The sequence below is a fragment of the Simochromis diagramma genome, unplaced genomic scaffold, assembly GCF_900408965.1.
Source record: "Simochromis diagramma unplaced genomic scaffold, fSimDia1.1 OVJJ01000216.1, whole genome shotgun sequence".
NCBI classification, from domain to species: domain Eukaryota; kingdom Metazoa; phylum Chordata; class Actinopteri; order Cichliformes; family Cichlidae; genus Simochromis; species Simochromis diagramma.
Window position 1 is genome coordinate 11,534,019 of NW_024386883.1, and position 19,185 is coordinate 11,553,203.

At 37.5% G+C, this 19,185-nt stretch overlaps 1 protein-coding gene across 3 annotated transcripts in view; it reads right to left on the reverse strand.

The window, feature by feature from the left end:
* fstl4 (follistatin-like 4) overlaps positions 1–19,185 on the reverse strand; it is a 206,657-nt gene that overhangs the window by 175,703 nt on the left and 11,769 nt on the right. For all 3 annotated transcript variants that reach the window (XM_040032271.1, XM_040032269.1, XM_040032270.1), the window contains exons 2-3: positions 16,561–16,720; positions 9,225–9,258 (exon numbers count right to left, since the gene is read on the reverse strand). In XM_040032271.1, the coding sequence (XP_039888205.1) occupies positions 9,225–9,258; positions 16,561–16,710 (184 nt within the window). In that variant the 5' untranslated portion in view covers positions 16,711–16,720. The remainder of the gene's footprint in view (positions 1–9,224; positions 9,259–16,560; positions 16,721–19,185) is intronic.

Consider the following 19,185-nt stretch of genomic DNA (forward strand, 5'->3'; position numbering starts at 1 on the left):
AGTAATTAAACCAGTCTGAAACAACTTCATAAGGTAGATTCTAACAAATCAATAGTATCTCTCACAAATGAATAATCTCTAATTGACACACAGTGTACATCTGGGAATGATGTTGGGGTATGAAACTATTTAAGCATTAATGTGTTTACTCAGTCAGAGAAATGTGACCTGACAGAGTCTTATTAATATTTCTACTTCCCTAGGGGTATGCAAATACACCTTGTCCTCACCAAAGTCTTTCTGAAGAGCTTGCTCATTGAGATCCAAGTTAAGAGAATATATGCAGATGTGTGTATAGTTTTTACATTAAAAATATAAAAAAAAAAAAAAAACAGTATTATAACACAAATGTGTGTGTGTGTGCGTGCTTTGGAGGTAAGGAAGACGGAAGGAGAAAGACAGGAAAAGAGAGCTACTCACAGAGGCATATAATCTGAATTCAAAAGCAATCATTTTTGTTCTCAGCTCATAAAGCCGTCCGTGGTTGATGTGTAAGGCAGTAAAAATCAGACGGATGAAGGTAAAGAATAGATGTGAAGTTTTTGCAGTGATGCTTACAATCACACAGCAGCAGCAAGTATCATCCAGGAGTAGACCTCCACTGAGAAAAATGTAGAGCACAAACAGTATGAGAAAGACAGTATTCGATTACACATAATACTAAATGCACTAATTGTGGACCCAGTAAGGATAACTCTTAACCAGAAGAAATAAACTATTTGTTTAACAGATATTTTTGACAAGTGAAATGTGTTATCCACAAACAATTAGTGATTGATCAACTGATAATTAATGCATAGGATAAAACAAGCAACTGGAGAAAAACAAAACAGTAAGTATGCTGGGACACTTTAGTGTTACACAAAAACTGAGTGAGTAAAACCAAATTTCTGCTGAAATAATAAATAAATAGCTGTTTATTCTAACGTTAGAGCAAGCAAAAAGGTATCAAGCTGGATGTATATTTTACTAAATAGGAAAACATTACAATGATACAACTCAAGCTCATTTAAGATTAAAGGAAGTCAGAGAAAAGCCCCTAAACAAAAACCTATGCCTGCCAATTCTCCTGGTACATCTTTTTCCACATAACCTATGACAGTTTTTAGGCTCTGTCTGCAATCTGGCTTGTGTGTGTGTGCATGTATCCAAGCAGCCTGCATGCCCTAGTCATAGTAAGTGTTATTCAGAGTGCCACTGTCAGTCTGTCTTAGCCTCTGGAGAGGCTGTGTGCCCTCCTTAAGCCCTTCAGCAGTATCTGCAGGCGCTCAACATGGCACTACAATCCACCTTTTGTCTTTGGCTTTAAATCTTTTTGGTAAAAATTATCACAGTGTGAAACTTTGGTCAGCTGCTAATCGTATCGGAAAGTAGATTCCTAACCGATCAAATTTAAACTCATGACCATTCAAAAATTGTGAGATTTATGACTCATAACATTACTTGAAGATATTCTAAATTTGTATCGAAGTCTATAAAGGTGGGTGTGATTTTAGCAAAGCCTGTTTCGTTTGATTGATTTGATTAAGCCTTCAATGACAAAGTGAACTCTTCGCATGGTAATCTTTATTGCTTCTACAGCTTAATGAAATCATATTTCACAGAGATTTACGATGTAACTCAGTGAACTTACAACATTAAATTATTCTTTTTGGATATTCTCATTAGGTAGGAACGCTCTGTGAGTGTAGTCTACCTGAGGACAGCATTTCAATGCATTTTAAATGATTTCTTGTGTCAAACAACATATGGTAGGGCAATATTTTTTTCTTAGGGTTAATTCATAGAAAAGACAATATTAAAGAAGTAAATACTTTCTTAATGTCCAACAAGGCCTGAAAAATATAAAACCATTTTTGGTGTGACACAACATTTTTTAAAACTTTTAAATATTAGACATATATTTTTATTTTCTTATTAAAGCTTAAACCAAACTGGTTTCTGTATACATGCTGGTATTGGTTTGTGTGTCCTATGTTTGTTAGCACTGACCACCTGCATACCCAACTCATCACACATACAATTTCCCAGTCACAATCACAGGTTAAATTACTACCTGTTTCATATTAGTTATCATGTGAAGGTTTTTGTGTGAAAATAATGCTCTGAGTTTTACATTGACTCTGTGAGGGCAGGGTTTGTTTTTCCAGCGATTTAATGGTTTTCTTGTCAACTTTGAATATAACGTTGTCATTTATTCTGCCCTCCTCATGCATTATACTTTATGGCTAACCAAATTCTATCACTACTCCTACTCACTTTGCCGGGTATTGCCACCTGTAACTTCTATTAATTAGTTCAACAGTGCAAAACACATGACAATAAGGCTTATATCGTCCATTCTGCTTTTAAATATACTGGATATTCTGTTAATAACTGGACAACAGTCATATCTAACCTCATCAACAGCTGTCTTTAATTACATCAGTTAGATTTACCTTCTTCACAAGACATAGGCACTAATTGATTGCTGACTCTATATATTAAATATCAAACATGTCTGTTAACAAGTGCTTAAGCTCATGTCCTCATAAATACATCTTTAGTAATGCACTAGGGAACCTCTACTAAAGAGCATTTAATTAGCAACCAGACTTATCCGCAAGCAAGCAGCTACTCTTAGCGGTATATTAAGACTGTGAAAACAGCCCTGAAATGGAGACGCTTTGGGTTCAAAATGAAAGTTACACCTTTTGAAAAGTGTTGGCTGCAGTGCTGAAGTACAGTGTTTACTTTGAAGGTGAATATCTGGCACCTTTATGTCTTTTATGTCTTACTACTGCTCTGCTAGCAACTAAAGCAATAATAAAGAGGTTTTGGGTACAGCACCTTCTCTGCAACCCATTTTAACAAGAGACAGCCAGAAACCTCTAGGAACCACTCCACCAACCAGCCAGGGAATAAGGAAATACACATTTTCCCCCTACGACTGGTGATTGGTGAACAAGTCTCAAGCAATGTGTGTATGATGTATACGAAAAAAAAACTTCTATTACAGCTTTTTGAGACCACAATGATGAAAGAATTTGCTTAAATTTTAAATCAGACATTCCAACAATTTTTTAACAGTAAGGAAAAAAAATCTCCTAGGCCTTTTTTTAACCTCCTCTTGCATTTTTTGAACTCTTTTTTTTTTTTTTTCCCTCTCACCAACACAGACTTAAAATCTGATCATCTTTTTATTTCAAGGTATTCAAAGAATTAATGGCACATCTGTTGTTTTAATTATTACACAAAGCTAAAATCCTCTCATGTCGTTTTATTTTGTTGTATTAAACCAAAAGCTACAGATACAGATTACTTGACTCAGTTGACGTAGGAGATGACTTTGAACACATATTTTGCTTTACCACCCCTCCCACATTTCTCCTTCTCTAGGCTTCCTCCACTCCCTTTTCACTTTTTCTCCTCCCAACTTCCTCCCCAGTCATTTGCTGCTTATTAGGGAGTCTCTCTGTCAACCTTGTCCCATCTAATTCTCACCCAATTACAATCTAAATGAACCACAGGACTGCTTAACTTACTTTGCCTCTTCCCATTGTTTAATTTGTGACGGTAACAAACTCTGATTAGGCCTTTGGAAAGGTTCATAAATTAAGCACTCAAGACCAAATTAATCACCATTCCCTGGGAAGATAAATGGGCAATATTCATTTTTTCCCCCATATGGATCCCACTGGCAAAAACAACATTCGGTGAAAAGAACACAGAATAACATATTTCCCAGGCAGTGACATTTTGACCAGGGATGGTTTCTGCATCACCAACCAGTAAAAATGGAATTTACTGAGAATTTGTGTCTAAACTTTGTGAAATTCTTCACATACAAAAGCTTTGCACAAAAGCTAGTAACATCTGTGTTTCAGCTGTACAACTGGGCCAATTTGATTAATACCACTGTCTGAACATGAGGTATGTAGACTCCAAACAAACAGGTTTGCAAGTGTAGGGGTATATGGATGGAAAAAGAGGGCCGAAGATTACATGAAATGATGTGAAGTAGACAAGGTGGGGGGGGCAGGTAGTAGTGTTGGGGGTGGGGGTAAACTTATATAATGAAAAATCAAAAATGAAAGAAGCAACCTGTCAATAGTGAAAAGAAGGCAATCCCAAGGAGCTCTGTTGATCATCATCCAAAGAAAAGGAGAGCAAAACAAGAAAATTAAATGTAATTGCCTGATTTCGACAGCTGATCTAGTTTAGCAAACAGAAGTGCAGAAGATAATTAGTCTCAAGAGGAAAATCAGCACACCCTGTGCAGAAAAAAGCCACAGTATGTCTGCTGACTTCTTTGAGTTTTTTACTGCTTCCTCGGGTGACTATTACATGACTTTTTACACCTCGAAAATTATGTTCCCGCACAACTAAACTGAAAAATGCAATTTAACTAAATGTTAAATTGCAATTTAACTAAATGTTAACTAAATGTTAAATTGCATTTTCCCCAAAACTAAGCTGATAATGTAGTTTAGTTGTTTGGCTTTTTATTCCTTGCTTGAAATTCTGCTTTCCATACATCCATAGTCTTAATAATTTATGTAATTTAGTGTATTCCAGTATTAATCTGGACTAACTGAACAAACTTTCAGTGACAATTAAAATGAATGAGGATCACCCAAACAATATTAACTTGCAGCTTTGTTAACCCAGCGATATCATAGCATTAACTTATTATTGCCCTTACCGCACAGGTTCCTTGAATGCCTCCTATTATCAGCTTATTTGAAGAATCTCTAACCTTGGCAAAGGTGTTGTGGCCTTGTGTTAGGTAGAAAGACCAATTTATCCCTACTAACAATTAGTGAACTTTAGAGCGATTCTTAGGAATTTGGCTGTTTTTTTTTCTTTGTAAGGGGGGGGATTGAGATTGAGAAAGAAAAGACCAGGAATTACTGACCTACATTAAAAACAAATAAACAATCAATCTGGTGGTGGTGGCCAGTGCTGACTGTGTTGGGCCTCGACAATAAATCAATATAAAGTAAACACTGCCCCTAGTCACTAAATATAATCTGCTCTGGCAGACATTAATTTACCAATTCTTTATCATCAAGCAAAGGGTTTTGCTAACTACTGTAGCTACTGTGAGCTAACTACCTAGCTAGTGTGAGTCATGGATAGGGTTAATTTAGTCAGACCAGTAGTGACAAGGTAGTAATGTTTTGTTAAGGTTACCACAACATCTTAAAACAGATCTAATAAAGGTTTACAGTATTTACAGTATCAGGTAGGTTTATACACAGAGGGTTGACAACCTGTGTCATTGTGAAAAGTTTGTATAACAAATTAAGTGTCTGGATGTTAATGTATTCAGCTAAATAACTGGTTATCTTGCAAACAAACTGAAGAAGAATTAGAATGTATCAGAAGACAATTTTGTCCTACAAGGGAGTATTTCTACTAAAATGAGCCAAAAAGTAAAAACTGACCAACCAGAAAAGAGCTAAAATCTAATCTCCTGCCCACAAAAACTCCAATTAAGCAACATAGGCCTAATTTACAAAGATGGGCAAACTAACACGAGGCCATAAATGCAGAAATCTGCTAATGCATTTAAAGTTTTCCGGTAATCTACTAACAGTGCACTAATTTATAAACAAAACCCAGCAGTTGATTTCAGTAATGACCAATGCAATCTACCAAGAGCAGTACAAAAATAATAAACATTACCCTCTGTTTGTGCTTTTAGAACAACCTGAGGCAGCCGAAGGAGAAATTTTTATATAGAGGCAAACTCTCTAAGAAGAGGCTGAGGACTGTGTGGGGTCTGAGAGTCAGTATTTGCATAAATATAACACCTCATTATGGATCCAGAGAAGGTAGGATAGGTAGGTAACAAAATATTACAAACTAAGTCTTTATGTGACATCTGAACTGTGCAGAAGAAGAAAATACACATTATTCACCTTCAAACGCCGACCCATATGAATATTAGTGAAGTTACTGTTACTGTGCCTCGTGTGTAAATCTACTCAGTATTCTTGATTTTTTTTTCCTGCATTCCATGTGATGTTGATGTTGAAGGCATTCATTAAAGTTTATTGCACATTGCAACATTCAGATAAAAATCTAACCCACTTCTTATGAGTACCATTAGTTGCTGTATTTTGACATTTCAATATGGTATGTAACAGATCCAATACCTCTGAGAAGTGAAAATGAACATGAATGGTATTCTTTCCGCATGCAAGACTGTGGAAGATATGCAGACTTTTACCATTGTTTAATGAGCTCTGTGTAGAAATGTGACTAAAACACAGCAAAGCCACCAGCTTGTTGTAGGAAAACATAACTTGGCTGGATGTAATACCCAGCACAAGACACGTCTTTCTCTCGCTAATTCCGACTCCGCTCAGTTAAAGTGAGTTCTGCTCTGTTTCATCAAAATACCAGTATTCCAGAGGACCAGAAATATACCCAGGGCTTGGACCGAGCTAAAATTTTCACATCATGCTCACAGATTTGAGCAATCCATCCCCAACAGTGACAACACCTTTCCCTGCATTCTAACTAAATTTACACTTGCAGCAGCAACTATCATCAGGTGCAAAATAAAACATCTTTTTTTTCAGCTTTGAATGAATGATGCAAGTAAATTACCTACTGCAAGCCTTAGTAAATCATGCTTGTATGATTTTTTTTTAAATACTTTCCTCCCAAAATTTGACACTGTGTTAGGGACACTCCTACAAATACATATGCAATATTGCCAGTAGCAAAAACATCTGTCCATCCCTTTCATTCAGAAAACTGGCACCGATGTTTCGTACATCATGACTGACTGACTGACTGACTGTCTTTAAGCTTGGCTCTTGCACTCGTACTAATTCAAAACCTAGTAGCAGTTCTAGGATGTGGCCAATCCAGAAAAGAAAATGCATACATTTGCATAATGTCTTCATCAGATCAATGAGCACAACTAACACTCTACTACAAATGTTCCAATTGACTCTCGGCACTATTTAATTTAATCACATATGTCAAAGACAGGCCCCTAATCCCTCCAACTCCATTTTTATTATGATAAGTCACATAAAAGTGAATATAACTGAATGTACAAATGTACAAGAGCAAATACATGCAAAGCAATCCTAATTATTTGTATGTTTTTCATTTAGAAGCATTAAAAAGTGACCTTGTTGAGGAGTAAATATTTAATTTATTTGATTCAGGAGAGAGAGAGAGACCGCAGTCAACCACTGGGCACTGGTAACAAATCACAATCTTCAATCAATTACTTTCATCCTCCGGTGCTCCCATCAATTTCCTGCCACTGCATACCAAATACGTTTTCTGCCAATATGGGTTTATATGTGCCCTGCAACCAACTGTCCAGGGTACACCCCACTGTTTACCCTATGACTGCTGGGATAGGCTCCACCGCCCCTTGGACCCTGAAATGGATAAGCAGTTAAGGAAATGGATGGACGTATGGATGGGTTTATACACTATTCTGCACATTCATTCAATTAATGCTAAACTTCTAAAGCTCGAAATATGTTTAACCTTGTCTAGAACCACCTTACTGTTTGTTTTTTAATGAGCCATCAGCGTGGGCCTCTGCTTTTCAATATGTGCTTTCTATATGTCAACATGAACATCTGTGATGAGAGGTACAGCATATGGAATCGCCTGTCATTTTTAGCCACATAATATAGTGTTCAAAGGGAAAAAAAGAAATCAGCTAATAAACATCTTTGGTGGTTGGTGGAAGATAAATACGAAGAAAATCCTCTGGGTCACGTTTAGGTTGAATAGAAGCAGGCACAGATAACTGAGACAGCAACCAGACTGCATATCATAATGGGCCTAATGCTTACAGATGAAGTCACTTGTCAGATAGGAAGCAGTCAGCCAGGAAATATTGCCTTTACAGTAACTTCCATACAAACTGCTCAATCTCACTGCCATGACTCCAATAGCACAGAATATAGCAAAGAATATCATGTGTGAATGCTTGGGCCATTTGTAACACACACACACACACACACACACACACACACACACACACACACACACACACACACACACACACACACAAAAAGACTTCATCTTCATGAGCATTGCAGCTACGTGTCAAACAACACCTTTCACAACAACTCAGCCAGCAGCTCAAATGGACTGAGTAAACAGAGAGTAAGGCAATGTAAAATAAACACTGCAGACTGCCAGAAAATAAATCTGAGGTCTCTGCAACAACTTGTTCACTACCTGTACCGAGGGATGAAACTATCTCGTGGCACTCTTTAATCATCAGCAGCATTGCCAACATAAAAATGTATTGATTGTGTTTAATTAGTTTGATAGAACAGCTGTGCAGAACTAGTCCACTGGTTAAAAAACAAAAACTGCTGCCGGGTAAACGCGAAGGGTTACTTAAAGACAAGCTTCACTAATCACAAACATACAGGCTGTTAACTAGTACTATCAAATATTGATTTAGGATCAAAATAATGGTTTTGGCAGATTAACAGATTAGCCAGACCTGATGCCCATGAAAAAATCTCAACCGTACTTCTACTAAAACTCAACAGCCAAGCTTACAGGGAAGGTCAAAAATGTAAATGATCTTTGTATGGCTAACTGAGCAATTACTTCATTGTAAAGCAGCACACAAGTCACAAAACATTACTTACTCATTTCTGACAGGAGAATAAAGTGGGTTGGCAGCCATAATTATTAACCTGACAACTATATTTTTTAGCTTACTGACAGGGTGTCATTTTGAATGAGTGACTTCAGGTGCTTCTACTTTCTATTTGTTAGAGTTCACGAAGGAAGGCAATACACAGTGCAATCAAGTTTATTATGATTATTAAAAATCTTCCTTTATTTGAACTATGCTTTTCTTTCCCCAAATTCTGTAAGCTAATGCTTGTCAGGCCCTCAGCTAGTTGCTAAATAATCTCTTGATAAACACAACAACTGAAACGCTTTCAAAAATGCAAATCTGCCAGGCTTTCAAACACTTCAGCATAGTACAGTGGAGCAATATATGTCACAGTTACATCATTATCATAGCTTTGCCCAAAACTGACTGCATGGTTCATTTTATGGGAGGCATTTAGATTTGAATTACTTTCCAGCAGCATTTCCTAGTAATCAGAAAACTAAAGTGTATGTCAGAATAACAGAAGAAGAAGAAAAAAAAGATTTTGTAATGGAGCACAACATGGCATATTTTGAAAAATGCTGTTTGGTTTGAACACAGTAAGTGTACTCACATTGATCGATGTTCCCGTCTGCTTTCCCCTTCTCCTGCAAACAGAGAACACACACAAAACTGGTTATTACAGGCTTGGAGGAGTGAGACAAAAACAGCCCTTTCTGCAGCTTTTTGCAGACCATTCGTTACTGTGCCTTCTTTTCTTTTCTAGGCTAAGTGAAAGATGAGGGCAGAAAACAAAGGTGAACAGATGGAAAGAGAATGAAAGGAGAGTCAGAGTGGGAATGAGAGAAAATGCTTGAAAGATGACAACAGAAAGACGAGAGGACTTTTACAAAACTGGGTCCTAGAGTCAATTTAATCACCCTAATTGGAAACAGACTTGCCAGCAGGCTGTTAGAAGGCAGGTGTCACCATATTGTAGTGGAATGTTTATCCGGATGTTGAACAGTCGATACCAGCAGGATAAACTGTGATTTATTTCCCAGTTCTATCAGTGAATCTGATATTTAGATGCACTTTTAAGTTAGTCACATCACCTTCATTCATAGCATTCCAAATATGCTAAACTAGCGTTTGGATGATGAAATTAGGAGCAATTATGTTCAGCTTTGAGGTACATAAAAATCAAATTTCAAAGTTAAGCAAACCAGGTGCTGAACATGTTGGAGGAGAGGAAAATTATCCTGTAGCATAACTGAGCAATGGCAGTGGTAGAAAAGAACATCTGTGACAATATTATGGCCTAATATTTAAACGGATGTCAAAAGCAATGAAAGCATTAGGTGCCATGCAACACAAATGAGAACAGAAATATGTAAAAGTAAAAAGAAAAGCGGGTAACCATGAATTAATGATGGCATAAATGGAAACCATCTGGCGTGTGAAATGGTCGAGCTCAAAAACAACATACTTTTTTTCAAATTTTGCTTTTAGATGCAATCGAGCTGACCCGTACGTGCAAACTATGGGCGTGTTTTTAGTTGTCAGCATTATAGTGTGCGCTTCGTGCTTGTTAATAACCGATCACTGGTGTTTACAGCGCAAGGTGCATGAATTGTACCTCGGCTCGAGATGCAATTTCACGTACGTGGGTAAAACAAAAAAAGATCGACACGCTGCTTTAAAAATAGAACGGAAACACGTCTTCCAATGCAAAAACCCCTTCTGAAGAAGCCAATATGAGGCAGCAATTGAATTGTTGTGACATTCTGCATTCTCGTCCCTCAGTATGGATGTCACTGGTAATGAGGCTCAGTGATAAAACTTGCGTGCAACTGCGAGGCCTTCTTGGCTTCCCAGGAGACCGAGAGCCTCATGAGAAACGCAGCAGTTTTAGTAGCTCCTGTCATTGCCTCTGCCTTTGTCTCTACATCTCTATCCCTCTCTCTTCCCTCCCTCTGCCATCTGTCCATCTTAATTGCAGACGTGCTTCCTCATCATGGCAGGATAAAATTGAGTGTGCTCATCAGCACCGCCTTCCATCATCTCGAGTGCTGCTGTTTGATCAATTGATTAGAGAATCAAACCAAGCATAGAGGTGAAAGAAAGGCTACGTCTTTCTTTCTAAAAATACTGTCCGCTTGTTACAGTGGCTCACCGGGGTTCTTCTTGCTTGCCACCATATTTTATACATTCAGCTTCAGGGGAAATTAATTTAGTGATAATGACGTGTACTGTGATTTGATCGTGCAAAGTAAAAACCAAGTAAAAGCCATAAATAGTGAGTGCTGCATGCTTTTAGTGGGTGGAGAAATGTAAATAACTACCACCAGAATTTCATTTGAGCAAATAGGGCAAACCCGCTGGGTTTCAATTAGGGAGGATCTGATGCTTTTCTCTGCCATTTTTCCTTTGGTTATAGAGGCTGATTAGATGGCTGTATTTTTACTGGAAACTCCTGCAGATTATGTGATAAGACTATGAAAATGCCACAAGACACACACAATAGGGGAGACAGAGGATTCAACACATTTCAGCATCTCGAGCCTGAGGCTGTTTGCTTGACTTGCACTCCCTATGGCTTATAGCGCAGATGTCTCTGGCATTATATAAGATGTACTATAAATAATATTTTCATATATAAGACAATATTAGAGTATGGGATTATTAAGAGTATTCCACGTAGAGTCTTGCATTAGCAGTTCTTTGCTGTCATATGCTTCCAGGTCAGTTTATAGATACTTTTGAGACAACATTCCCTTAAAAATGTTTCATTAGGCTAGTCCCATGTAACTTGATAAAGTTCATAAAAGTAACACATTGTGCTGTTATGAAGGAAAGGATTCTGTAACACGTTCGCAGCATCCTCTAAAACGTTTACTGCAGAAAAACCAAGGAAGAAACTCAGCCAAATAACCAAGAAAAGCAGTTTTCACAGGTGATGAACTCAAACAGTTAGTTAAATAAATGCTAGCCATTGGAGAAAATAATTTCAACCAATTCCAAGTGCCCGAAAGAAAAGAGTCAGAGTATGCAACTGCCACACAAATTATTTTCCAAGTATCATTTTTCTGGAGAAAAGAGTTCAGTAATGATGGCTGTATGATAAACATCACTGTTACAATCTGAAGAGGGTGGAGGAGGATTTAATATCTCTACCTCCAAGCAGCAAGTCATATCCATGGAAAAGAGAGCACGCAAGCTGCATTGATGTGAGAGAAAATATAAGCTCAAGTACTTCTTAGCTTATATTGTAACCTACCATAGGAATAAAAAGCAGGGGGGTATTATTCTAACAACAAATGCTGTATGTGTGCAGAAAGACTGATTAAGTTTATTTCTTTATGTTACACAGCTCCTTTGTTCACAAAGGCCAGAAACTTTTACTGTGAGACAGATTTCTTCATTAAGAAAAGAAAACAAAACTAGCACTAGTTTACTTAGAAAAAGAATAATAACACCGGTCACTTTCACAATTACACAGTCTTTTCTCCACAAACTGCTTTCCAGCGATGTAAAAGAACGTTTAATATGCTTTGAACAGCAGCTCTCTGCTACACAGAAATAAGCTCATTTAAACTTGGAGGACATTCTTCTTGTTAAAAGGCATTTCCCCTTCCTATTGTCGTCAAAGCGCTTACTCATAGGGTCATCTGATTATTGGTGTTTCTCTGCTTTCTCTGTATTATTCTCTTTACAGTATAATTCACCAAGAGGAAACCGATGTTGTGATTTGGACGTGAATAAATAAAATTGAATTGAATTTACATTACAGTAAATAGGGTGCGTGTTGAGTCTCTGACAAACATGAATAAATAAAGCATCACCTGGCTGGATTTTTACCTGTGCAATAGCTTTTCGTACTAAATGAGCAGTCATGACACTGTGAGCAGACTGAAAATAAAAACTGTGCTTCTAATATTATGGTATTGGTATCACAGTTGGCTTCATATTTGCATTTCTCAGTACTTTTTGTTGCAAAGTTTAAATGTACAAACTCAATAAGAAGGATTTTGCCTGTGCAAACACATCTCCGAATGCAACATGCTTCCACCTTGGATGCCATTTAAACACCCACACGAAACAAGAACCTGACACTGCCGCCACAGAAACTGACATTTTGTGGGAATGCAATTTGAACAACAGGGCAATTCAAGCCAAGCAGTGCCCGTTATGAAGTCTACTTGAATATGCTTTCTCCTCAATCTCTTAAATGTGTTGCTATCCAGGCATCTTTCACGAATGCGCCCACTTTCATTCTATACATCTCTCTCAAACTCCTAATTTTAAACAAAAACAAAACTTTTTGCTGGAATGTGATTATTGAAGACCAGCTCAGCATCGTGGTTTCAATATACAGAGACAGAGATAGTTTGATGAGAAGACATTTCGATGATACTGCCTGAGGACACAAAGAGAACCAGGAGAGGAGCAGGAAAGGAGAGCTGAATCGCTGTCTGTTCTCCTACAAGAGTTCATCTATCCACATTCAATAGATGATCCCTGATGTTTGTTGCTTGGAAAGAAGAGACTTGTCTTATCTAACAGCAATTCATCAGTGCAGCAACAAGCCACTTAACGGGCTTAATGAAGTGCAGCCAAAGGAAAAAGGAAAAAAGGAATCAGACTCTGGCAATACACGTTATGAAGCGGTGATACGTTCACAGGTATAACTTTTGATTATTTTCAAATGGAAAAAAAAGCCTGACAAATTCCAACATGTCTCAGTATCAGATGGAGATGGAGCAGCTTTATGTTCCAGCAATACTCACTGGCAAGAACAACTCTCTCAACCCTTCCATTTATTACAATTTCCCCAAGCTTCAAGTAGCAATTATAAACAACTGCTTTCCTAGAAGTTGGATTTTCTTTATATATCAAGAAAAACCCTATGGGGAGGACTCATTAATCAATATGCTAATCAAGGGTTGCCAATCAAGTCCTTAAAGAAGGTGCACGAGAATAGGTGCAGCAATTGATTTGCCACTGCCATATACCACAATTTCTTTCACAAATAACCTCCAAACTAAAACCAATAAATCAATGCTGAAAACGCAACTGGTGCTGAGTGCATGTAACTAACACAAGTGATCTTTAAATGTAGCTGCTGATTTAGAGAGTGGAACATAAATTTCTTGTGGTTTATCCTATTTGACTGTAGTATATGTAGGCTGATATATATTGAAATTAATTTTTACTGTACTTATGTAACAAGTAATCACTTTTTCTCATGCTATGCTACGGCAGGCCAGATAGGCTCCAACACAATCAATACCTAGATTGCACAGTTTTAGACCTAAATTATTTTAATAGTTGCAAGCATTTGCTTTTTTATCCAATTATTTGCAGCTGCACACTTCAATTGAAGAAACTGGAAACAACCTCAAAAAGCTGAAGCAGGAACTATGCTTTTTGATGGACTTCCAAGTTAGACATCTGTCTTAAAGAAGGCAGACACATTCAAACTGACTGATGTTCTTTACCAGATGGTTGTGCTCAGCTTCACGAGCTCATTCAGTATCCCCTACCACTGTAATTGTAGTAGAGAATACTATTATTGCTTCATATAAAGGCAAGCATTGCATATGTTGTGCCTGCCTGAAAGGTTTTCTTCAGCTTTGAGTACAAATTATGAGGAACCAGCCTGAGCAGAATGTGAGCTAACCCTCTGGGGACTGCAACAAAATAAAAAGTAAAGCTCTACGGGTTCAATTCATCATCAAAATGTAAATGAAAATTGGAAATTAAAACACAAAAAGAGAATCTGACATTGTGAGCAGAAGAGTATTTTTATTCTCTTTTTTTCGCTTTTTCCTGCAGCCTTTCTCCTGTTCATACAAAGCCAAACCTTCTTACTCCTAAACCTTAATCCAGTGAGCACGGTTCTCTTTTTCTGCGGTAGCTGTAAAATCACTTAACAGCTATAGTTTTTATACAGAGGCCAGTCCCAAACCAAATCATAACCGTCCTGTTAAGTGTTGCGCTTACAAAATTCTTGCATGTTGGCGAGTGTTGTCTTTCAGTATGTAGTAACACAAGAATCCAGAACCAAGACTGATGTAGCCTCAGCCACACTGCAAAATAAAGGCAACATTCACCCACAAACAGCACATTTAAGTCTGTTTATAATAATAATAAATAACATATACAGTACATAATGTGCTTGCAAAGTCAGACTGTTCTATAGTACCTCACATCTGAGCCCGAATATGGACAAGTTAGACTAACATGTTTTTTGTTTTTTTTTAACCACTGTAGTGTTTGTCTGTCAGATCCTGACAGACAAACTCATTCTCCTCATTTAAACCATTGCAAATATAAGAAGCAGTGGGCAGCTGTTGTTCAGTACCTGGAGACCAACTCCAGTCAGTGCCTATCACTGGATTACATCTGGGCATAATGACAGGAGAGTTAACCAAGCATGTTTTGATGGCAGGGAAAAGTTCCCCAAGGAAACCTGCAGAAGCCTCAAGTTCCATATGCTTACACATTTGTGACAGCTAATATACTGTAAATGTCCCAAAGCTGCTATGACCCTGGCATGGACATGTCAGCACAGTCTTTTGGTTATTATGTAAGGATCCAGGAAGTTGACAATGAGTCAAAAATCAAAAGGCTTAATCTGAAGTTTTTAGTTTATATTATTTTGTTGATCAGGTGCAAAGCAAACATACTTCTCCTTCTTTATTGCAAGTGTTACGTTATTTTGGGGGCATTTGAGTTATGGTGAAAACCTTCTTTCCCAGAGGCTTTGAGAATGCAGACTTGCATATTGTGAAATCATGGATTTCCATGATTCACCTCACGGTCAACTCTCAATTCTGGCACCAGTTGACAGCGTTTTAAGTTCCAGTTCTGGCCAGATAGATGGATTCTGTGCCTGGGAATTTGTTTTTTGCATCAAGTGATGTTGGGAGACAGAACCTCACGGCAAAATGGCATTCCACAACAGAGTGCCAACTTGGCATAGCCTGAAGTGAGTGAGTCTTACAGACCAGGGGGTGTTCATCATTCATTTTGAAAAGAACCAGGATGTCTACAGGGCTGTGTGGTGGCCATCTGTCTGCCTGTGCATAGGTCTTTTTGACAACCTATTTGGGCTTCATGTTTATTATCTAAAAAACAAATCAATCGAAGGGATCATTCTTCCTGGCAGGAGACAGTTTTCTGAAGGGTGTCTATTTCCCTTTTTAACTCATGATTCTTTTGCAACCAGCCCTGATAGATACAACCAAGTGACCTCATTCAAGTGCTTGCCCATGGGTGTTAAAGCAATTATCTCCAATTTGTTGTAAATGGCTAGATGAACAATTGCTAGGTTTGAATATAAAATGTAGATAGAAAATGGCAGGCAGGTGTAGGATGGTGGTTAGTGTACCACTAACTGTTATAGTAACTGTACAACAAAGAACAGATTCTGGCTTTTATCGGTTGTTATCAGGCCTACATATTGTCAATAGCTTCCTCTACCTTTGAGTATACTCATTCATTTTAATCAATAAAAACCTGAAATCTAGATTATATAGATGTATAGCAGCAGTGTAGATAAGTACATATAAAATAAGGTCATCCATGGTAATCCTATGCACATACATCAGTCCTTTATGCTCTTATACTTATCTGCAGAGTGATATGTATATAATGAGTTAACCGCATCAGCAAGTCATAGTACAGGAGATAGAAAGTGACAATAAAATAAATGTTTTACAGGATTTAAAATGTGTTCAGATTTACAACAAACATGCTTTTTTTTTATCATTCGACTGTGTGGCTCGCTTCATTTTTCTTTACAACCTTGATTTGATTTAAGGTTGATACGATTGATTTACTGTTCATCACTGCAAGTGTTTTTCTAGCTTGACAGACAGTGAAGGTAATGGCCTCAGTGGGACGCAGTACAGTACGTTAGTGCGTTGTTGTGTATGTGCGTGCAGAATGCACGGGATATTTACCATGGTGCGAGGTTCCTGGGAGGAGGTACGTGACACGCTGACTGTATCCCCGCTGCTTCGCCTGCTGCTCTTGTGCCCTTCAGCGAGCCAGCACCCCGAGGTCCCCAGCAGAGCGGCCACAGCCACAGCCCAAACACCCATGCTGCCCATGAGTGTTTCTCTGTGTGGAAAAGCAAAAGTACAATGCACACATAGTTCTTAGACTCTTTCTGTTGTTCTGCAAACTGCAGTTACCAGAAATAAGTGCAGCACAGTTTAATTGTTCTCTTAACAAGTGTCTGTATTTATCAGGAACGTGACAGTTGACATGTCTAGTATGCAGTTGAAAACTGTGAAAATGAGACATAACCTCTTTAACATGTTCTTTAATCAGCGTGAATAAATAAACAATGTCAAAACTGTGCTCTTTATTATGTAGCTTTGACTGCAAATCTTCACACCTTACCTGTGATTTTAATCTGTCATAATCCAATTTGTATGCAAATAATTTTTGATTACTTTATTTACTTGATAATATATCAGTGTGTTTGCCCCAGAGGAGATAAAGACACATGAGCTGAACTCACGGTACCAATTATGTAGCTTTCCTCTCTGTGCAAAAAGCACAAAGACAGGAAAAAAATATGTGAGCCCTAATTCTTACTTTTTATTTGAATAACTCTGTCTTTATTGAATGTTTATCTGATATTGCAGTGCTTCCAAAATGTTTACAGATGTCTGATAATAGATTTAGTACATGCAGAGACAAATACCTGAAATTATGTTAATGTATGCTCACAGACCAAGTGGAACAAGTATTATACTCGCCATGCACGCACACACATCACACAGCATAATGCTGCTATGTACACATCAAAGACCACACTGATGGGAATAATTATGTGTATTACAAAGTACATAAAAAAATCTTTTGATGTCAACAAAGAGAAAACCCTCTGAAGTAAGAAATGGTGGAGTGGTGTGGGAGCTTAAAATAAAAATTCAGAAGATCGGTTTCACTGCTGTGACATGCGCACACTCACATACGTACTGACAAATTCAAACATAACGGCCTCAAATGTCTTTCAAATAATGAGTAGTTCCTTTTGTTAATCATCTAAAAATGACAAAAAATTGAATTGAATAATTTAAACATTTAACTATGTTTGAAATTATGCCTCTTCTTTAGCCCTGATTGCAAAAGTAAGTGAACTAAAGAGCATTTCAGGTCAAATTAAATCACTCAGTATTCTACAGATGAGGGGAAAATATTATAGCAATTGGCTTAAAGTGAACCCCAGACTCAATAAACAACACTATTCGTCAACACAGTCACAATAAAATATAATACAGGCTTTATAAAGACTTTCTGTCTGCTTTTTTATCTCATCAATGAGTATTTATTGCAAAGATATTGTACTGAGTTGATCTTGCACTGCACTGATGTTTTTAGTATTGTGCCAGCCTCCTGTAGCGTTTGCCCTGAGGGGAAATATTGACTTCTCATCGGATCTTATCAGCTGATGTGTGTCTTTATAGTTCCACTGTGCGACATGGCAGTTTGTTACGTGTGTAATTGTGCTTTTAGGTAATAGGTTTATTGTTTTTATTGTGGACTTATGCTTTAGAATATGGCTTTATTGTATGTTTTACTGCTGAACCAGCGTGAAAACAAATTTCCCTTAGGGGGCCATAAAGTTTGCAGTTGAACTGTAACAAGGGCACAAAAACCCATGATGCATCTCAAGCAGTACAATAGTTTATGGTGTCAAATGTCTGCAGTGATGCTTGACTTGAATGCAGAATTTTAGAAGAGAGTCGTGATTCACCTTGACCTGTTATGCCCTGGAGATGGTGGCTGAAAGTTTATCCAAGCTAACTTTTACTTTTTAAAGTAACAATTTTATGGCCATTTAATTTTTGCTTTCTTTTCTTTTTTCTTTTTTTTTACTATTTGCAAGCAGCAAAACAAAGTGTACACAAAACGGTTAATGTATTATATAATGAAACTGATAAGAGGGGTGTGCTATAAGTCGAGACTGATGGGTCTTTCTTTGCACTAATAAGAGTGACTTGTGTCTTTAAATAAGTTAATGAAAGGAAGGTTATGAGGAAAAAAATAACACACTGATAAAATGGGTCTGCAGAATTACAGGACCTGTAACATCAGATAATTAATCTTCCAGGGCTTGACATTGTCGCTATGGGTTATGCTTTTCACATTCATTTGATCCCTTGATAATATAAAAAATGATTAATAGAGCTTTAAGGAAATATACTTGCAAAGTGCACTTTAAGTAACAGCATAGTTTATTCAAAAATAACTTACTCTGATGTATTGCAAAGATAGATATCATTTTTTAAAAAAACAGACTGTAGACATGCAGTAAGAAAATGTAAAAATGAGAATTTACTGGGAATTACAGAATGCACAGCAAAAGGAAAGCAGGAACCAAAGCAAGAGTCCAACAGTGATGAGGCAAAATACAAAGAATGTAAAAGAAGATTATGAAGACACCAAATACTCTCAGAACAACTGGGAGAACACAAATAAGCTCAAAGAAGGAGAGTCAATTGACAAAACAGCAACTGACATGGGAGACACATGAGGAGGTAATGGGAAACAGGTGGAAACAATCACTGAAA